At 32.5% G+C, this 24,000-nt stretch overlaps 1 protein-coding gene across 1 annotated transcript in view; it reads right to left on the reverse strand.

The window, feature by feature from the left end:
• Positions 1 to 24,000, reverse strand: part of LOC145256084 (uncharacterized) — a 767,766-nt gene that overhangs the window by 148,721 nt on the left and 595,045 nt on the right. The window contains exons 8-9 of the mRNA XM_080114670.1: positions 18,760 to 18,849; positions 13,738 to 13,888 (exon numbers count right to left, since the gene is read on the reverse strand). Coding sequence (XP_079970796.1) covers positions 13,738 to 13,888; positions 18,760 to 18,849 — 241 coding nt within the window. The remainder of the gene's footprint in view (positions 1 to 13,737; positions 13,889 to 18,759; positions 18,850 to 24,000) is intronic.

The raw sequence follows: 24,000 nt of genomic DNA on the forward strand, positions 1-24,000 counted from the left end.
TCGTTGTTTACTTATTCAGCCTTTTTTGTTGTTTATAGGTTTGTTGTTGTACGTTAGGTTAGGAACCAAAAAGGTACTTGAGTAACACGATATTATCGGAAATTTTCATTTTAAATCTAAAAGCTAAAAGGTTTCCATTGCTTTCCAAACGATGTCGCCATCTTTGTATTCATTTATTATTTGTTCTTTATTCTTTTACCTGTCTTTTAATCTGCTTATATTTTCGATTAAAAAATAATAGGTTTTTGTATTTTTCAACCTTTCATTCCATTTCATGTTTGATTCGAGTTCCATATGATACTTTGTCTAGCCAATTTTGTCTTGCGTCCATTTCTGACCTTTTCATATTTTCTCGATTAAATCTAACATTTATAAAAACAAAACAAACATTTATTATTTTATTTTATTTTCCATTTCAATTTCTTCGCTTTTAATATATGAGCGTTCTATTACAGTCCTGTCTACGCTCAACATTTTTCTTTCTCCTGAACTGTTAAATATACACTTTATCCTAACTGATTTTTAAGCCTTATCTCTTTCTTCTAAATTCATTCGTTTTAATTCCACAAATAACTTTATCTGCGGCTATTCCTTATTTTATGCAATTTCTTTGGCCATTTCTAGACGGTTATTTATCCCACTCTTCTTCTTTGTCTATAAAATTTTCTCTCCGCTATTCTTAAACTTCTCCACTTATTCTTCCACGTGTCATCATTTTATTATATTTTGTGTAAAAATAGGGAAGGTATACAAGAAAATACAACCGCTGGAAACAACGAGCGGCTCTTTACAAACAGACTTCTTTCTCCAAATTTACAACATGACAAGGAAAAAGAAAAGAAAAAAAAAATAAAGAAGCAACACACTGAAGATGTAGGATACCTCTGAAATATATTTGTGATAAATTTCAAACAAGTAAAATATTTGCTTATTTTCCTTATATTAAGTTGTATTTGGCTTTCAAGCGCACTTGATGCGTATTTTATGTATATATATATATATATATATATATATATATATATATATATATATAATTGTATGGATAACGTGATCATCTTGGACCAGGATTGTGCAATGGAAGTAAACGCGATCTGCCTCATCCATACAGTAAATGTGTTATTAAAACTTTTCATAATGATAATAATTGCAAAACTCAGAATATATGCCATTACTAAACTTGTGATAGTCAAATGCAGTCATTTTTTATGGCAGCGATAATGATTATTTAAAAAGAAGGGTGATTAGGAATTCCTCCCAGTTATTTGCTACTAATTAGCAATGATATAACTTTACTGAGTGCTATATTAATTATTTATAAATAGTAGTATCCACGGATCTTGTGCACGTAGAAGACTATGATCTGTTATATAACCACCCGGATGAGATGTATACAGGTGTTATCTGGAGTTATTTTTAACGTCTATATCATATGCTGTCGTGCATCATTTATCGCTTAGATTTGGGTCGCAATTAGTGATTATGGTATATAAAACATGTGTCAAGATTGAGGTTAACAATTTTAAAGAGTTTTATTAGAGCGTTCACCTTTAGTGGAAATATAACCATTGGTTTTAGGAAGACAAAGTCTTAATGTTTGTAGTGTATGTTTTCAGTTACTAAATAATTGTGTTCTTTATTTTCTTTCTTTATTTTTTAATTTTCTTTCTTTCTTTATTTTATATATATACAACAATATCAGCAAAAATCATAACACCCTTAGATTGTTTTCACCAAAAAGCACAATTAAAAATAACATTCTTCCTGTCGCGGTATCGATAGCTTTTTTTTATTTAAACATTTGACAAGGATTTTCATATCAATCAGAAATGGAATGATTCACAGTTTGGAAAAGTAACACGAATTGTACATTGCGATATATTGATTTCTTTTAGGAACAATTAATTTTAGTGTATTTATGTATTTGTGTCTTATTTTATTTCGTTTAAGTTGGTTTCTATTTTCTATAAATCGGTTTGATGTTTTTTATATCCTAATGTTTAATCGATTCGTTTTATTTAATGTAAACTTAAAATTATATGTATTATACGACCTAATATTATCCTCGTTTTTCGTTTTCGTTTGTTACGTTATAAAGTTTTGTTTTGGTTGTTTTTGTTTTATGGCATATCAACCCTTTTCAGGTTATTTAATGCCGAATCCAGTTATTTTGAAGAAAAATATTTTTAATAGAATATATTTGTTGTTTTCACGTCGGTTTCTATTTAACCCATAGTTGGGACCCTAACAGGTACTACCACTCCGGGTCAGAGTGGACCTGGGAGCAATGGTAATTGAAGGGTGGCTCCACACTCCCCAAAGCCCACAAGCTGGGGCCTCACCACTGGATATAGTTTAAGGCTATATCCAGGACCCCCATTGAGGGACTTTTACCCTCTGCAGGGGGGCAGTCGGCGTATTCTAATGCCCCACTGACAGGGCCGATTACGCTATAAAGACTGCTTGTTAATAGAATTTGAGTGTTATAAAGATATAACTAATTTTATTTGGATAATGTTATTTGAATTTTATTAAAAAAATATATCTGATGGAAATAGCTTCTAAACGTTTAAATTTTTATATAAATATTTGTTGACATAACGTAAATATCATATCTTTTTATATGGGATTCACAATTTATCAAGGTTCAAAAGCCACCTGAGAATAAGGATTAATTAGTGTACAGTAGTCACTAAGACAACAACGTATTAATGGTGGTGGAATTGGGCAAGAAATGGATTATTTAGCGGGGCGGCTACACAAACACTTGTTTACATGGGACTTCTGTAAAAGTTTGGCAAAAAGGAGTGCATCCATCGAAGTTCAGATGAACACTTGCCATGAAAATAACGATAGTGCAGAGACAAACTCACAACGCTTCTTCTGTGGGAAAGAGGTTGCAGGGAAGACAAAAGGGATTCACCCACTAGGTTTCGAAGAAATAAACGAATCTAAAATAGAAGGAAGTGAGAGTTTGATTGATTCTTGAAAATAAAATAATTGTCGTTTGAGTCAAAACCACTTGGCAAGAAGAAGCGGAGATGGTAGATTGTCAGAAATAAATGAATTCTTAATTGAAACTACTTGCAAAGGTTATCTACAGACGGAAATATTCCGTTAAATAAACGCTCCAGGGGCGTGGCTACATTGACAGTCAAGGTGTAATCTTAGAAGGGGTGTTTTCAGGTGGCTCCGTTTGTGTCACAATTTGTTGCATATTATCAACTCGAAATTGATATAGTCGTCGACTAGCGATTGCACACGAAAATATCATGCCATCAAATTTCAGTACGTAAGTCGTCCTTTCTCATTAACGCAACTTATTCACTCTCACTATCAATAAGGATATGTCATTATATTTTTTATACACCAGTTCTCGCCATTCAGAATTACAGCATAATTATTTGTTAAGAACTTAAACTACTTTTTATCCGATGGTTTAAATGTTTGCAAATTCGTTTAACATTTCTCTTTTTAACTGTTAACAGTAGATGAAAATGGCAGACATGTTTATAAAAAGTCGAAATACTTTTTGGTAAATGTAATAACACCCAAAAATCCATGCAATCTCCAGGGTTTGAAAAAAAACCGCGAAAACTAGCTTAAAACTTGGGCTAGGTCAATGAAACGTGATACCGAACTAATCCTGAGCCTTCGCTTATATAGGGTTAGCTGCTGGAACTGTGATTGACAAATACTCGTATATTCTACTGCAGGAAATCAGCTTTGATTCAGGACTCAGATGGAGCCGCCCCGAACTCTCCAGGCTAATGCATAAACAATACCAATAAGAATGCAATAACGGAATTAAATTATATTTGTAGTAGTGTAGTGTAATTCATAAACAATACCAATAAGAATGCAATAACGGAATTAAATTATATTTGTAGTAATGTAGTGTTTTTAAAGGTTCGGTTTATTACTGATTTTTTCCATAAATATTCGACTAAGAGTAAATAAAAATAATTATCTAATTTACGTTAATGCATGCCTGTTATGCTACCTTATTAATATGGATATAATACTGAAAATAGACATAGAATAAATTTAATTAGTATTAACTGTTTATTTTCAAAAGTCTGTTTTGTGTTATTCTGCCTCCAATTTCGGTATAAATTTATTTCTATTATGAACCAGAGATTTAAAATAGTATTAAGGCATGGAAAGCAACGGGAGCTTTTCCAGTATCTTATTTACAGTAACAGTTTCCCTTCTAAGCTATTCGCGCTTGACTCTAAAAGAATTAGCAAAGGAATTATAAGATGGTGTTGTCTAAAAATGTGTAATAATTTTCTTTCTTAAGCATTTATGTTTCCTCAACGTTAAATGCCTCAACGGTAGTTTCCTTAACAACTATTTACGACCTTTGTGGTACCCATAAGCGTTGAAAACTTCTAGATCCGCGATGTCAATAATGTTTTCCGAAATCATACTTGACGATCACGACATGCTTCTAGGATGGTTCAATGCCATACAAAGTTAGCTTTACTCAAAGCAGGTCATCAAGATGGCTTGAACGAATTGTATATAAGATATTGGATCATTTTTGTTCATAAGTGTTCCCAGACCAGATTCTGCAAACATTGCAATACTGATTAACTGAAACTGAAAATGCTGGTTAGAGTTATTATTCTCTTTCTTAAAAATAATCTTATCGATAAAGATTAGAATACTAACCTTTCCTTTCCATCTGCTTTGATATAATCTATTTAGATAATGTTCATAAATCCAAAAGATTTAATCACAACCTGTAGCGAAAGACCACCGACTCTATCTCTTTATAACGACTGAGGAATTATCTTGGTTGATCGTATGATGGAAGACTTTGGTTCTGACCGGTCATCGATGATGTGGTCACTTTACAAATCTGAACAGCACTTTGCGTGTCTGTAATTGATCTTCTGTATGAAGGAAGGTCTTGTTATTACACGGATTGACATGCAGAAAAGACAGACAGAGAGGACATTTGACAAATTGGATGTCTGCTAGAATGATAGTAGCCAGCAAGGAAAGCCGACCGATTGAAAGAAAAAGCGGGAGAAAAACACTGATCGGCTGATACGAAGGATAATAGACAAACTCATATTGGTAGAGATATTGACAGATAGTCTAAAATGCTTATGAATATATATTAAAAAAGTAACTTTATTTTATGCTGTTTACGTTATGTCAATATTATCAAATTACATGTAGAAAATAAAATAAGGAAGACTAGAATAATAAAACTGAATTTAAAAATAAGGGATTATATAAAGAGGAAGCTCAAACACATTTGCTCTTTGTTTCAATACAACATGAATGACGGGCGGCTTTTAAACAAGATAATTTGTGTAAAAATAACGACATTAGACCTTAAATATTGTAAAAATCATTGATCATACGGATATGGACGGAATTGTATAAATGAAGACGATGTCATTACTAAGTTAAAGGAATATTATAAGATTTCATATATAAACATCTAATTAAACAAACTTAACAGTTAATAACAGTGTTATACAATAGGTAACATTCCTGAAAATATTTATTCAAATTATAACATATCTTCTATAATATAAAGCTGAACGTCTGTGTTTGTGTGTGTGTGTGTGTGTGTGTCTGGTCACGAATTGGCCCTATATGGTTGACTATTTAAAAAAAAACTGATTACATATGATGATAGATGTATCGAGACACATGAATGGGTATGTTTGATCTGGCAGAATGGTGGTTCATTAAAATTGTGGGGTTTGCGTTCCCGCCTGGTCCACAAAGTATGGAAATAAAAACATTTAAAAATTAAAAAAAAAAACGTTTACAAGTGTTTTTGATATAGATGTACATAATAATACTTTGATAAGAATTTTTTAACTTAAATAGAGATGGTATAATAAATTTTGGGGTCTGCGTTCGCGCCTGACCTCCATAGAATGGAAATAGGCACAAACTTTAATAAATACTTTTCATATCTATCTGCGTAAGTATACTTTGATAATTATGTTTCAGTTTAAAGAAATATGGTATAATAAAACTATGGGGGTGTTCGTTCGCATCTGACCTCCACAGAATGGAAATATGTCACAAAGTTTAACAAGGTTTTTTTAATATAGATCCACAGAATATTGTGATACGTGTTTCAGTGTGAACAGGTATGGTATAATAAATTATGGGGTTTATCTATTTTACTTTTACTTTCATCATATTTTGCTTTGGTTTTGATACCCCCAAATTCGAAGCTATCTCTTTAGAACCCTTCCTTTTCATAACCTATCATACTTTAATAAATCAGTGTCCATTTTCTGTAGGCTGTTTTTGAACCCAGTCAACGACGGGTACTTTTGCTAGTAATATATAATTTTGTATGCACATTTACATATACATTTAAGAGTCCATCGAAAAGTACACGCGTTTCTAATCTCTGCATTAACTGGTAGTTAAAAAAAATCATTTAACCAGCAAGAGAGATCGTCGGTTATTTAAACGATGATTGAGTAGCTGATGATTTTCTAGTTTGTTAGTTTTCTTTAATTCCTAAGTAAATCCAGAAAATGAAAACACGGTTAGCACTCAATTAACAATTAAGTTTATACTATACAGATTAAAACATATATATGTTAAGTTGAAGAAAGTTGAATGAAGAGTCCACGTTATGTTAAATGCGGTGTTGGTTTTGAAATGCCGGAAGGATGCGCCTGGCTGCGGGATTTGAAAATCCGGGTAGTTTTCTTCTTTTTTATCCGTGTTAGAAGCGTTGACAGAAATTTGAATTTTAAAATAAAATATGTATAGTATACGTTTAAAGACAAATTACAACGCGAAATTATTAAAATAAACAAGTGTTTATTTTAAGATATACATTTCGGAGTAAAACTCCCTCGTCAGGTTTTTATATATTTTTTTTCTTTTTCCTCACTATTAAGTTGAAGAAAGTTGAATGAAAAGTCCACGTGATGTAAACTGCGTTTTTTTTAAATGCCGAAAAATAACTATCCTGATTTTCAAATCGCGCGGCTAGGCGTATCCTTATACGCCTGGCCGCGCGATTTGAAAATCAGGATAGTTATTTTTCTTTTTTTATCCGTGTTAAAATGTGGCGTGACCGCCTCCAGGAGCGGTTGAGCTCTCCATTGGGGGGAATATTAAAATCCCCGAAACACTGAGTAAGGCCGGGAAACTATGCTGGTGTTTACTGTTAAGCGGGTAATCCGGCTGAAATGAAGAGTTAAGTTATGAATTTATTGTGTTTTGTAAAACAGACACATACTTTTTATTGTTGGGGGAAAGTGACAAATTCGATGGCGTTTGAAAATCATCACGAATATGATTTCGGTTCTGGTGTCAGGCGAGGGATATAGGGGTTGAACTGAAACCTGCAAGCATTTGCAAATTCACCAGCACACACACATTAGACTGGGAATTCCCCGGAATGACGTACTGGTTGGTGATTGGGTCTAGGGAATAACCTACCCTACCTATCACTCGGCTATATAAGCGAATACTCGGGCCATACGTCTCCTTCTTCGACCGTCGCTACCGCAAAACACGGAGAGTAAGATTCAATAGTGTGTTTTGTAAGAAAACTTACATTGGACATTTGTATATAAGTTATATTATATTCTGTAAATTTGAGTGAATTAATTCGTAGAATAGAGACCTCTGAGTTTGTCTTTGTTTTTGTGTGCATGAAAATCTCTTCACTTTCAGCGTGATACGGCATATCAACCTGAAGGTGAAATCGACGCTGAAATCGATCAGCAGATCCCACTGCACCGAGAGAACTCGCGAAGAATTCCCTGCAAAAGACGATCACGACGCATGTATGAGGGTTCATACCTGTTACCAGCTACCCTGAAAGGTTACGGTTGGTGATCTGGAATAAGGAACCTGTTCACAAAAAGCTTTGTCTGCCTTGTAATTTGGCTTCAAACGTATTCCATATGTATTTTATTTTAAAATTCAAATTTAAGTTAATGCTTCTAACACAGATAAAAAAAAAAAGAAAAAAAAATATCCTGATTTTCTAAATCATGCGGCCAGGCGCAACCTTCCGGCATTTCAAAAACAACACCGCAGTTAATATCATGTGGATTCTTCATTCAACTTTTCCAACTTAACATCACGGTGAGGAAAAAAAAAAAGAAAAAAAAAAAAGAAAAAATGTAAACAACTGACGAGAGAGTTTTACTCCAAAATATATATCTTAAAAATAAACAATTGTTTATTTTAATAATTTCGTGTTGTAATCTGACTTCAAACTTATTGTATACATATTTTTGTAGAATTACAATTTCAGTCAACGCTTCCAACACGAATAAAAACACTATGAGATTATATATATATATATATATATATATATATATATATATATATATATATATATACCTTTGAAACGAGTTTAGATACAAAAGAACATATTGTACAATAAAGATGATCTATAGAAAAAGTTGTCAACATTTCCTGACTGTTAAGTTAGACAGTCCGTAGTCTCTTGTGTGTTTGCGATAATTCTCCACGAGGGTATTAAACTCGGTGTTTTTTTTATAATAATTAGAAGACCATTACGAGTGAATGATAAAGTCCCGATAACATATATATTCTACTAGGAAATGAATATAGAGCTTATCTACATAAACCCAAAACCTTTAATTCCATATTATCCTCTTTATTTATTTATTTTTTACATGGTAGTCACCACTTATCAAGGCCCGAAGGCCACTTGGGGATAAGGGTTATTACGTGTACAGTAATCAATGAGATAGTATCGTAGTAATCGTTAGTAATGGAGAGTTAATGAAGTGTCTTACTTAAGAGGGCGGTTCATCAGGAATTTGTTTATGTTGGACTTGAAGACATCCAAGTTGTAGTCAAGTGGGAAACAGGCAAACGGAAGAGAGTTCCACAGGTGTGCACTTCTAAGAAAGAAGCTTTGTTCATGGAATCTATGTTTTGATTTAGGCACAGATAAAGAGTGGGGAAAATTATTGACAGTGGTTTTTATTAAAGATTGGCGAGGGGAGACCAGAGATTGGAGCTCAGACGAGCTCTTGCCATAGAAGTAACGATAAAACAAAGACAGGCTAGCAACGTCTCTTCTGTGGGAGAGAGGTTGCAGGGAAGAGAAAAGAGTGTCCCCACTAAGCTACTAAGTCTATTTTGTACTCTGTCAAGGCAGGATAGAATGTTTTTAACATCTCCTGCCCATATGTGGCAGCAGTACTCCATCCTTGGACGTACTTGGCTTTTATATAGATAGAGAATTGCATCATCAGTGAGATATCTCCTGCAGCGATATAGTGAACCCGCCATTTTTTCAGCGACCTTGGCAACGGACTTGATGTAACTGTTCCATTTTAGGAATAAAGGTCATTCCCAGAAGCTTGACAAAACATGGAGCCTCCCCCAGACGGGAGCCATCCATTTCAATTTATACCAGATTGGAGCGTTGATGATGTAAATATAGGAGCTTGGTTTTAGACGCAGTAAAAGTAACCAGCCACCTCTTCTCCCACTGTACCACGCGCTCAAGATCAGAGGAGAGAATCAGAGAGAGCTTGGTCATTTACGACCTTTGATGTGTTGCCATAGATGGTCGTTTCGTCAGCTTAGATGTCGACGAATGATTTAAGTATGTGTTTTAGGAGATCATTGATGTAGATCAGGAAGAGAGTTGGGCCCAGGATAGACCCCTGAGGGACTCCAGCATTAATACGATGGGCCTCTGATTTCTGCGCATCAACCACTACTCTTATGAGCCTATCAGAGAGAAATGATTTAATAAGTGAGAAAACATCTCCAGTTATACCGTAGCGGGAAATCTTATGAAGTAGACCTTTATGACATACCTTGTCGAAGGCCTTTGATATGTCAAGAGCAATTGCCCTAGAAAGGAAGCTTTGTCAAGAGATTCACTAATCCTATGAAATATAACCGTTAGTACATTTACTTGCTTTATTGTCTTGTATGTTTTTATATACGTTGTGAGAATCCACACCCACTAGTTAATATATATATATATATATATATATATATATAAGTGTGCGCATGTATGTACGTGTGTGCGTGTGTGTGTATGTATGCGATTGTTATAGAGATATTAGGTGAAGTACGCATTGACGCTTTTCTGCTCAACATTTTTTTTCACTTTAGAAAATTATTAGATGCAAGTTTTGAAAATCCGATATAAATAACTTTTGAACAACAGAGTCGATGTGTATTATTTGTGATTTTCTATTTTGGAATCTTACAAAATTTAATCAGAAACCGAAGAATCAGATATAAGCTGAAGAAAAAAAATAAATATTATTTTTCAACTTAAGCGAAAGTTATTATCATATTGATATATGCATTCATACATAAAAAAAGAAAAGATTGCATGAACAAATAGTGAAAACGAGAGAAACATGCTGTTCCTTAAAGATAATCTCAGAAAACAGAACTAAACACGTGTTCGATACATGCTGCCGTTATTGAAAGCAAAAAGAAACATAAACGTAATCATACGTTTCTCTGTTATTATTGCAGTTTTTGTTCAAGACTCCTCATGCATTCTAACAGATGTTTCCGATTGATTGGCTCGAACTCTTTTTAAATTGGCTGCACGCTGTCATCAGATGCTCATACATAGTACATCCTTGTTTCCGGTGCTTTGATAGCCATCTATTTTCATAGTAAAATACTGACATAAAACTTTACAGAATTGTATCTTCTACGTTTTCTGTCTAGAAAATAGCGATAATTTACGCTTTCTGGTCGCATAGATTTGAAAACGTACAACTACTTACTGATCATATCTATTTTAAAACGAATAGAATCTAATAGTTTAAATGAATACCTGCTTGATATGAAAAAAATATATCTGTCTACATTGCATTACATATATGTGCCTCTTAATTACGCTTTAAAGATTAATTGGGAAACGTTTTTCTTTCTATATTTTAATTTAAGTATTTTGCTCGGAACTCTTTTAGAGTATGCATAATCTGTTAGTTCTACTATCTAGTCAGGTATTATATGCAATGATAAATACGAAAGATATATTCCTTTCTCGGAAGTCAATTTGTTAAGTAGTAGGGTCTGCTATTATTTCATTTTCCAATTTGAAAATGTCACCAATATAACAAATTAATAGTTTGTTTTTAAGGAGAAAATTTACAAATGAGTGTTGCTGATCACGAGTGTTATTCATTTATGTTATAGATATTACGAATATTTTGTAAAGGTGTCGTGTTTTAATCGAAAATGTTTTCTTTTTTGTTTATTAATATCTGAAAGATTTATTTATTAGTCCTCCGAAAAAAGGAGGGTGGACCTAGAAATTAACACTTGTCCGGCCGTCTTTCAGCACTTTTCGAAATAGCTACACCTTGAAATTTTTTGAAATTTTGCACAAACAATAAACATGATATGAGTAAAAAAATAACAGAACAGATTTTCCGGGAAAACTCCGGTTGCCCCCCCCCCCAGAGATGCCTTTCGGGTAAAAATGGCCAAATTTGACAATTTAGTGCTTATTAAAAAAAAATTTGACGCCTTGGATCTTTATAAAACTTTCTGAAAAGTTCTAACTAACTGATTTCTATATAATTTTGTTTGTCTATGCTTCGCGATAACTCTTGGGTGTGCCCCAGGTGCTCTTTTAGGGCTAATAAAACACTCCATTTTTGGGACTATTTTACCATATTTGTCCAAAAATGTCTATTTAACAGTTTTGCATGGTGCTGAACTCATATTTAAATATTTTAAGGCCTTGAGGACTTTTGGAGCTAAATGGGAGGGGGGCAAATGATGAATTTAATCATTTATTTTTTGTACATGGTGGAGAACTCAAATTTCCATATGTTAAGGCCTAAAACTGCACCGTTTGTTCATTTTTACCAGGATTTGTGTTCCCCTGGGGACTTTTGCGGCTAAATGGGGGGAGGCGAATGCTGAACTTAGTCATTTTTCATGCCTCGTTTACTGTGCACTCACGGGGAGCCATGCGCGTTTCACTTGTTTGTTATCTGTTACCATTTTTTTTTTGTATTACGTAAGTAAAAAAGTTGGTTTTGGTTTTAAATATAAGGTTGAAAATTAAACTTAACGTTAGGCACTTTACAGTGAGTATTATTTAACTCTTTTGTTTAATTTAAAGACAAAGTTATGCCTTGTTTTAAGTTAACATTTTATTAGATTTTTGAAATATGTGTACGTGTACATTTGAAAAAATATATATCGGTGGGCATATTTTGGCGTTATTAATTGTCAAAAGTATAATAATGTTTGAAATGCAACTTTGAAAATTAAAATGTACGTCTTTCGTTTGGAAAAGAATGGGAAATAAATTTTAGTTGTTTTAAAAGAAATGTTTTGTGACCTAATAATGGAAGTAGGTATTAGTACACATCATTGGAGAAAAGAGATTGTTTGTGAATAAGAAATGGTCACTTGCATTATGTACAAGCCACGTAGTACATTTAAAAGTTATTTTTATTCCGCCTGGATGAATCAAAGAGGATGATAAATTTCATTGTTATGATTACTGAACTGATGCATTCATGGTCTGAAAGATTTGCATTTCTTTTGCAGATATTGACGGTGTAAAACTCTAAGAAAACATTCCCTGTCATGAACATGCGACAGAAGTAGAGACGCATCATTGAATGCTTCCATGCACAAAAATTAAACCAATCAACATTCGCCAGCGTTGTTGAACGTATATAAAGCCGATACATTTGATGTCAGTACAATGAGGAGATGGGTTCGAAGATTTCAAAGTGTACCCAGAGATGTGAGTGACGCGATATGAACTGTTACGATCGAGGCATCAAAGAGGCTGGGAAAGTGCATTGTGAACATTGGTGATTATGTACAAAAATAAATTCTGATGTAAAAAAAGTCGTTCGTTTTAATGGTGCCACTCCCGTTTTCGAAGTTATTAACTCTTTTAGACTTTTAGTTAAAAAATAGGAAGCCTTACTTTAAGAAAAATAGGAGGCCTTAGTTTTAGAACAACCCAGGTTTAACGATTTGTGGCTTTTATTATTCCATGCAAACAATAAATTAATTAGTAGTCAGTATGAAAAGTAAATACTCTATTGCTGTTGTACGATACAAGTGACGTTTAATAATAAAATAGTTACCTATGTATTCGAAAAAATAGAGCACATATCAGTCCTTTATAAGCGTGTGATCATAAACGAATATACCTCCATTCTAACAATTTTCCTAACTGAAAAAAAGATCTGACAATAAATGAGGGTCAGTATATGATTTTGTTGTAATACATGGAAAATGAAGAAAAAAGTGATTTTCTAGGCAGAATCAAATATATCAATTTGTTTAGATATAACTTCGATAACCCGACCGATTTCAGTTTATTAATTATATACATACTTATAAAAACATATAATTTATTAATCATATACAGATAGATAAGGAGATTGCGTGATAGAGAGAAATAAGAACATATATAATGGTTGTGACGGTCGACTAAATAATACGCTTACACAATAAAAGGTCAGAAACAATAAAATAGTCTTACATCTTATTAAGTTAAAAAAATAAAAAATAGAACAAGATGAGAAACAACGATAAAAAACGGAATTACATGGGGTTTTTAGGGTCCATGTGATGAAATATTGAGATAATGTTGTTTGATGATACATGTATATTCTTTTAAAATTTAACGAGTTGAAATGCGATTATTGATTATTGATCATTGATATCGGCAAAAATAAAGTATAAAAAAAGAATGAATTTTGAATAATAATTGTTTCTCACTTGAGACTTCGGTTGTGCAAGTTGAAGGCGAGGAAAAAGAGAGCAAGAAGGACTCCCAGGATGCACAGCGAACACACCGTGTAGAAAGCCGTCGGGTCGACGGTTTTCAATTTCATGACGATAACATTTTTGTCGCAGGGGATGCGACCACCTACAGCAAGAGAAATAAAAAGAACAGACAAACATTAAAACGTTTATCACAATGACAAATGCGTGTTATTATTATGTTTTAACATATCAATCGTTTTAAATTTGTGTCCTATCTTTAATTAAAAATTTTGTTTTGCTATTATGAAATATATGTGAAAAGAAAATTAGAATTTTATGGTTGCGCATGTTTTGCAATGCATTAATGAAAAATATAGTTCTTGTTTTAAATACAATTTGGGAATCGTTTGTTGCTTTGGATAACGACATAGCAACAATTTTAGGGTTACGCTTCTGATTTTTTTTAGATGAAGACTGGTTATTTGTATTATTTGGATTCATCGGACTACTGTTCTCATCTTGAGTGTAACTCACAATTTTTTATGATTATGAATTACTTAAGGCCTGTATCCATTCGTAGCTGACGGAACGAGAGTATGCTATCCCCATGAATTTAATAAAGGGTCCCGTTTGAAATTCCGTGCAAATTCCTGAGTGTGACCCAACCACATGTGATGGTCGAAGTTTACCCTAGTTCGGTTAAAATAGAGCTGAGTTACAGCTTTTAATTATGTGAGCAATCCCGGGCAATTCTCGGTTACCTTGCTGATTCCATTAGTGTGGTTGTTGACTAAAACCAAAATAAGGAAAAACGACTTCAGCTGAGTAAATTTGGGTATTGATAATACTATTTAATAATAATATTGTTTTGTGAAGGAACTCATTGCATGGCGTATGGTAGTATTCACGATGGTTTTGTCTAAACTTAAGAATCAGTTTGACCAGAGGTTAATTTCAAGGTTACGCCATTGGAGAAACTTTTGATGGAAAATTACTTAATATGCACAAGTGATTACCAAATTGGCCAATCAGGGCGTGTTTAAGTTTAACGCTACGAAGGTGGATTGGCTGAATGAAAATTCAGACCTCATCAGACTCACCCCGTTACCTGTCTAGAAGAAGGCGCGCGGGAACAAGTTTTGGCATTCCGAGCTAAGTTAAGTTGAGTAGAGTTGGGAGCAAGTGCTGTAAGGAGTTGAGTTTGGGCCGCCCCCTCACCCACGCTACACCCCCCTCACTGACTGAAAGAGAGAGAAGAAACAAAAAAGAAAAAAAGACAATCGTGCGTCACAAATGTTTTTTTCAGGTTATTATTTAGTGTTTTGGGAAAAAAATGTCACATTTTCGTTTTATTGTCAAATATTTATTCATGGCATTTAGTTATATACAACTGATATTGGCAATAGAAGCTCTTTTCAGATTGAGAGTAGTCTGAGTTGTTTTGATAAACTCCCACACAATATCTAAGGGGATAGTTAACGCTTGGTGATCATGAAGACTACTTAAGGTCACACTTACTACGTATCAGACGATCACCAAAGTATCCCTCGCATATAATTAAATGGTACGAAAACAAACAAAAAATATTGAACTTCATCACTGAAGCTTGGTGATCAAGTTAGACATAAAGTGACGCTTATTTATGCAGAATATATTAATATAATATCAGCAAGTTATAATTATTAAAATATGTTACTTAATGTTGCAATAAATACATGTTAAATACACAAGTCTTATACATTTTAAAACACTAAATTTTATTTAGTATGTTCATATGAATTCAGATTATTAAAAGGTAGAAAATGCCGGAATTTTTATGTTTTCATTATTAGGTGAACCCAACCCACAGAGTATATAATTGCATCTAAACATCGATTTAACGATTCATTGCAGTTATGTCTCCTTAGAATCTTGACGTGCACTTCTTTAACATATTGCTAATACACTTTTTGTTAACTAGGCCACTGTGTGATTGTTACCGGCCTGCAAGACGGCGACAGTTTTATTTCAAGCTGAGGATATAAAGTAACACATTAGCTCGAACGCACACTTCAGTGGATATCGCAATTCTGTAGACGATGATAGGTGGTTCTCTGTAGTTTATACTGATGAACTAATACGTAAGTCAAAGTAGATTTATGCAGTACTGTTTAAAAACGTGCCTAAACCTTCAGTGATCCGGCGAATAAAATCATCAAGACAAATGAAATTTACGAAATTCAAAATGATTAAATACATTAAGAAAGTTAATTTCCAACTATAAGCATTTAAATTTGAAAGTAAAAGGAGATTATTTTCTTAATAATAATAATAATAATAATAATAATAATAATAATAATAATAATAATAATAATAATTATTATTATTATTATTATATTAATATTAATAATAATAATAATAATAATAATAATAATAGGTAAAATGATGACAAATAAGCAGGAATACAAAGAACACATATGCAAATGTACATAAGAGTTTTGTTTTGTGTTTAGCTGGAAATGAAGGTGTAAGCGAAAATCGTTGCCTAAAATAATATTTATTTAAAAAAAGAAAACATTCTATTGAGAATGACACTATGCGTCATCAATCGGCATATGATTAAATAAAGAAGTATATTCGAAAAAGAAACGAGGGAGTGTCTAATAGAACAATTATTTCTCTTTCAGAAAAGTCTGCGTAAGAATATACTATTATTCAAAGTGTTAACATTTAAAGTGTTATTTTTTCAATCTATATTTTGCGTTTCAGGATTAAGAAAAAGGAACTATAAGCGTGGCCTGCCTATTTCGGTGAGAAGCCACATCATCATTGTTAGTAGAATCCAAACATTTCGACTCTTCCACCATGAGGAGGCAAAATTCTACACTTCCTCATTATGTATTTTTTTCATTATTGACCCAGAAATGTCTAAGTTATTTTCCTTGGTTTTAGTCTTGACCAACATTAGAGAATGCTACTGTCTGTACGTTAAAAACATTCGTTGTGCCTATGTGTGGTACATTCATATTTCTGGCGCATCCTTCAAAGAGGATGCCCTGTTTGTTTGGTTCATCTGAACTGCAGGCTTTTAAATATTCTAGCAAATCTGATAATCGCAGTTGCAGAAACTTCCAGAAACAAATGACAGAAAAGTAACATTTACTTATTCATAGTTCACGCATAATTCTCTATCTCTGACCCCAATAGCATGCGTTATTTTTTTTATTGTATATGTGACATTTAACGTCCGCTTTCTTTAGTAGCATATATGTTATGCACTTCTTTGTATATCTTATCGTGACTCGACTCTAAGGAGTTATTCGTTTTACTTAAATAATTTTTATTCATGAATAAATGATTATATATGTAAATTCAACTGTTTCTTGACGATTTTCGTTTTCTTTACTCCGACATAAGTATACTATTTACTATAACGAAGCACACAGAATTGCAATCGACTGTACGTATAAACTAGAATATCAAATATTCATAGTTTTTCGATTTCTGTGATTGCTTTATATAATAACGATGATGTTGAGATTTTACTTGATAGAAAATAATTTTAATAGAATATATAAATAAACGTAGAATACTTATAAAATAATTATTTTATTTAAACCATATTGCATTTGAAAAATAACTAGCAGGACCCGTTAACCGGCGTTGCCCGGTAGTGGCATGCATCCTCCTCGCGTAAAAAATTAAAATCCAGCTGCTGTTGTTTCAACCTCTTCACGTTAAAAAAATCATAAGCACCAAGTTATGTTGGTTATGGTCGAATATGGCATCACGCTCTGCTATCATATGCACTCAAGATCAATATCTACTTTAAAATTTGGTGTTAATGCATTTTTTTTTTGCGCAGCGCTATTTGTAATAAGTGTTTTTAGGTTAAATTCAACTTTCACGTTATTTTTTTTATTCAATTGTAAGGTTGAAGAATATTTACAGAAAACCGTCGTCTTCCCATTTGCATTTTTCAGCGCTTTTAATTATAAATTAAAAATGAAGCACATTGACTCATTGTAATTATGGCATTATTTCCTTATTTGGTAAATATGAAGAATAATAACACCCTCGACAAATCCTTTAAAATTATCACTTTTAAAGGTTTACGGGGATGCTGAAAACGAAAATAAGGTATACAAATCCGGCATATGCGTAGTTTCCAAGACATAAAGAAATGTTAATTTCTAAAAAACGGGAAATCCGTTTTCTATAATAATTTAAAGCGAAATGAACCTCCGATTTATGGCCAAATTTTTTTTTCAGGGAGGGGGATGTCAACGTACAATGAACACAATTTAACGTTAAATGAGAACCGATATTTTTTGTTTGGGGGTAGTACGTGTCAAATCGATTATTAATGCCTGGTAGTCCCCACCCCTCCAGAAAAAATAGAAAATTTTGGTGCTCAGTTTACGGTAAATTGTGTTACTTGTACTCTGACCCCCACCCCCGAACAAAAGATGGTCATAAAGTGGGTGCTCAATTTACGTTAAATGATTGTATACAAATGATCTCCTACTTTTTAAAAACTAACACTATTTAACTGTTATTTTCGTTTTCAGCACACCGAAACTCTTTTTTGAAACAAACATTTCTTCATATATGATGCATGATAGATAACGTAATGGCTAATGACGTAAACATAATAATGTTCTATGTGCCATCTGTTGTTGTCAGCCTACGACAGTTTCGTGCAGAGGGGGAAAATTGCATCTACTTTGTTATATACAAGATTATTCCTACAAACCAAACTGAACTAATTTCGTTAAAACAGCCGAACTTTAATTAGTTGGCATTGAAGAAGGAAAGACATTCATGATATCTTTTATGATGCTTTAGTCTTTAATTTTAAATCATCCGACGAAAATTAAATAAATATGATGATGAATGCTGAACTGAAGGCTCAGTTAAAATATTATCTTTATCTTTTAACTGATTCTAATATTACTACTGAAAACAAAACGATATGAGTATAATCGTGAATCACTTTTAACGAAATGAGCAACTAATTGATTATTATACAAAAGAAATAGAACACGCACTTACCTTGCCATATGACTGGTACGCATGCGTCACAGCTAAAGTTCAAGGACTCATTATCAGGTTCATAAAGCGCCACCACTTGCATTTGTCCGCCTGGGAAAAATTAAGGATAAAAATAATTAATAACAATCAGTGGTTTCACAAGGAAAATATTTGACAAATATGGGTATATATTAGTGTTGGGACAATTAATCGGAATCGAAATTGGGAATCGGAGAAATCGGAAGATTTGGGAGTATCGAGATCGGTATCGGAAAAATTGATGCGTATTTTCCGATGCCAAAACGATTCTTTTAATTGCCTTTTTTATTCGATTTTGTTTAAACCAAAATCTACCATTGCTGGTAATAATGACAAAATAATAAATATTTATTGATTTGAAATTATCAGTAAAGCTAAAATCGATAGATCATCCGCCACAAGTGTATTTTGACGTTTAGGAACCTATTTGCATATTTAACATGTGTTTTTTTTTATAAAATAACAACTTAATAGTTAAATAATTAGAGATTTATAAAGAATCAGCATCGGAATCGGTAATCGCATCGGAAGCAGGAATTGAGCATGAAATCAGTAATTGTATCGGAATCGGAAAAAAATATTGGAATTGTCCCATCATTAGTATATATTCTCATCATAGAGATGGGTAACTAGTTCGTTTAAGAAGTAGGTAAAATTGGCTGCCAATATATATATATAAACTGGACCCATCATCTGTTTTCAGAATTACAGAATATGAATTTTAAATATGATAATAATTTCAAATCTTACAGAGATATTTGACAATAGATATGTTCTTGTGATTTTGTTTTTATGCAGAATAAATGTTTAGATTTATGTTGTTCCTCTTTGTACATTCAGATAAAAACGTTCTCAAGAAAATCGCTGTTTGAAGACTTTATACGTCTCATTTTATTACTAACAAGTTCGACTTTGAACAACTTTAAACACCTTTAATGCCTTTGAATATATTCTTTATGTAAAATATAACCTCAGAATAACTTAAATCCTCGGAAAAACACCCACATATATACTAACATTTATCTTAATAAATATTAAACCACCAATGTTTGTCAAATGATGATTGATCTTTATGGTTTACTCAAAGTAAGTTTTTTTAAAAATTAAATTTGAGTGCGTCTGCATATATTGTAATATATACCTCCTGACTAACCCGACATCAGAAGAAAATGCACTAACATATAAAATCAAATGATGAATAGGAGAAATAATGTTCGACTTGAACATAATTCCTAATGTTAACTTCCATTCACGTGGCAAGATATAAAACCCATTTCTCTCTTATTTTTCTTTCTTTTTACGTATGTCTCCCAGAATATTGCCTCATCGAATCAACGTAATGTTTGGCGATATTACCCTGTAAACTATTGCACTCTCAATAACTCAGTTTTCTTATGACCCTGATCGCGGCGGAGAGAAATGGAGGGAAAGACACGTGAACAAATTAATTTGTCCGATTTATGAGCACAGCTGGACTAGATGGACCTAAATAGGAAACATCCAATGACTGCTATATAATAACAAAAATGTCTGGGGAAAGCAGAATAAAAAGCTATTCAGTTACCAAAGATATCAATGTTTCAATATGCTTCGGAAGAAAAAAAAACAAAAAACAAAAAAACAACAACAACAAAAACACGAGAAATTAAATCAATGAGCAGAACTCAATAAAACCACGAAATTTTGAATAGATAACTATGAAAGGCTATCGCTGAATAACTATTCAATATATATGGAATTTGGTGTCTGTGAATTCGAACATCATCGTGGAAAAAGTTAAGCAGATCTTCATTGAATTTTTGTCGCATGTATATTTGCATTTCATATCTAAGAACATTCTTATCAGTTAAATCTTATTTTGCTGTTCTTTTTATGATTTTCAATATCTTATAAAACTACACATATAGTAAAATAAAAAAAAAACTTCTTTTGTCTAATTTTCATTGATTCTCTTGTGCTTCTGATCTCATTGAGTGAATTTCGAAAAATAATTATTTTTGTCTTTATTTTCCGAAAATGTGGTTAATGTCAAAAATTTGTAACATATAAACTTGAAAAGACTCTTGTCGAGTCGGGATTTTTTTATTCTGTGCATTATTCATTAACCAGAGCATAACTTCTTAGTATCAGCATAAACAAATCATAATTTTTATCATAGATTATTACTTAATACCATAATGTATATACAGTTGAATTAAGCTAAAGTTCTATTCCAAACGCTTTTGGCATCACGAGGTAGAATCAAATCACTTCATGAATAGTCCTAAAATTAAGAGTAGCAATGCTATAGACGTCTCGACCGAGAAGATTGCTCATGAGAAAACAGGGGAGAGAGCCCGAAATAACCTCATTGTTAATGTACGTAATTGCCAGAAGATAAGTTGGAGAAAGTTCACACCAGGTACTTTATCAAATAAATAAATAAATAAAATATTAATGAAGAAATGGTCTTATAATCCAGCCTTAGATGACTTTTCGTTAGCAGATCAACTAGTAATCCTTAAATTGACAAAACTATTATACACTTCATTAAGTCTAACACCATCATAGCCATTGTGGTTGCAATATAACATTTCAATCTCAACTGTTGCAAGATCGGTCATCAAACTCTCCCTAAGAATTTAACAAACGACTGTGTTGGTCAAAGCACGCAAAATTCCATTATAAATTATCACCCGAACTCTAAGAACAGTTTGTGAATTAATTCAAATTAAACCTGAAATAGTGAAACCGAACCATAATATAATTGTATTTTTACTCAATGAATAATTAGCACGAGATGTAGCAGTGTAATTACTTAACCCCAATTTCAACAACTGTCTAAGAATGCATTTTGCAACCTAATGTATCAGTCGATTAGAAAGAACTCAGTAAAAGCAAATAAATACAAGACGAATATAAATTGTTCGTTAGATATAAGAATTTCCACCTTTCAACACAATCTTTTATCCGCAAACATGCTACGTATTTATTATGCCAAATTCACTTCAAACTAACAATTATTTAATCTAATCATGGGGAAGGTGTAACTGTTTTAAAAAAAACTCATTTTGATTTTTGTCTTCCCACAGAAATTCATTTTATCCAAACACTATCAACAATATCCTCCACAATCTATCTGTGCCTAAATATAAACGCAGAATCCATGAACAAAGCTTCTTTTTTATAACTGTCCGCCAGTGGGATGCTATTACGCTGGTCTGCGCCCCGGCCGACTACACTATCGTAGCCTTCAAGTCCAAAGAAAACAAGTTCTTGTTGAACCACCCTCTTAAGTAATCAAACTGTAACAAATTTACTGATTAACATACTAGCAAATCATGCCAACAATTAAAGTAGATGGTTAGTTTTGTGTAGCAATCGTGGAAGTGAAAGGTAATTGTTGCACACACACATTCACACACAAAAATACACATACAAAAAAAGCTCATGCAAAAAAAAAAAAACAATAAAAACACATAAAAACACATTAAAAAAACACATACAAAAAAAAAAAAAAACTGAACAGTGCATTCATTCGCCGAGGCTGGCTTGTTTTGTAAAAGTGCTTTCCTCAATGAGTCAGAAGAAGAAAAAAAAAAGACTTTACTCTCTTTTTAATTCTTGATTAAAACCAAATGTTTCAATCTTTTAATGTCTTTTTTCCGGAAGAAGATAAACATGCCACCGAAATGTCTTAATGATTATAAAAACACACAAAAAAAACAACAAAGATTTTACATATATCTCTACTACTAGAAAAATGAATTTCCCCAACAGGAAAGTTTGGCATTACTTTTTTATCATCTTCCAACTATTAAAACGAAAAAATAATATTACGAAACCTTATGTCTAGAATCCTCATTCAATTTAATGATTACTATATTATCACCTTAAATTCATTAACCCCTATATTTGAGTGGCCTTCGGGTCTTGGCAAGTGATAATTCTCTTGTGAACAAAGAAAGAAAATTACTGGCGGATTTTTACAAGGTTCTTTAGTACCTTTACATTAAAACCTGCAAATCATTGTCATGTTCTGGCCAATTGCTGTAATTAACACGAGAAATAAGAAAACTACTAGTTTAGTAAATAAGTAAACCTCTTACTTTTTAGAAAAAAATACCTTATTAGATAAGAAGGTGTAATATATCCCGCCGACATATACGACCTTATCCACAATTCATAAAGCATAACTCCGACATCTTCACTCGATTTTTGTTACATCCGATACAGCATTCCATAGATAAATCATATACTTTATACTCTGACTGCTTTCATGCCTTTATCTTAATAATAAATATTTATTAAAGAATTGTGCGGTCTTATATTACAGTTTCCTTACTGTTTGTTCTACTGATCTCTGATTTTCCAAAATAATTTTCCTAAACAACTCTCACAAATCGCATATATATATATCTGAAAAAGCTTATTAGATTGTGCTAAGTATTCCCACGTCGTGTTATGGCAGATAAACATAAAATCGCGTTTGAAATATAATGACTAATAGACTTATTTACTCAGAGAAATCTCTGGTCGCAGAGATAAAAAGGTAAGCATAATATTGGCAGAATACGAAAGAGGTTAACTATGGTTGCAAAGCCGATAAGTTCACAAATTGAAATCTCCACGCAACAAAGAAAATGCAGCAGACAAAATAGCGTTCGCGGTTTATCCTGTTAAATGCACACATAAATAGGCTTAAATGGCACTTCGTAAGCATCGACGGATAAATAAGTATTGTAAAAAGAATCAAATGGGGCACACATCACAATTACTTAGTGAAAACGATATAATTGATAACAAAGTTTGAAGTTACACATACAAATGTGTGCATTTGTACATATAACGCACACACAGACATATATATATATACACGTATATATATATATATTATATATATGTGGGAATATATATGTGTATGCATACACACTGGCACACACATACCTAGAAGATTACTGGGAGAAAACCAAACAGAATACTCGATCATTAAGAACTATTAAAAAATAATGGCGTAATATTTATTTATTTATATTTATATTAATATGTGTTACAAAAAAAAAAAAAAAAAAGAAATACATCAGTACCATCGGTTTCGAATTCTATGTTGGACTCTCGTTAGCATTTGTTTATGTTTGTCTCTCTGAATTGTTGGGCCAAATCTAAGTAAACTTATGCATAAATAGCGACAACCATAAACAAAGAGTCCGACATAGGCAACAAATAATATATATATATATATAT

This window comes from Euprymna scolopes, chromosome 3 (assembly GCF_053919585.1).
Source record: "Euprymna scolopes isolate OS-2025 chromosome 3, ASM5391958v1, whole genome shotgun sequence".
NCBI lineage: Eukaryota > Metazoa > Mollusca > Cephalopoda > Sepiida > Sepiolidae > Euprymna > Euprymna scolopes.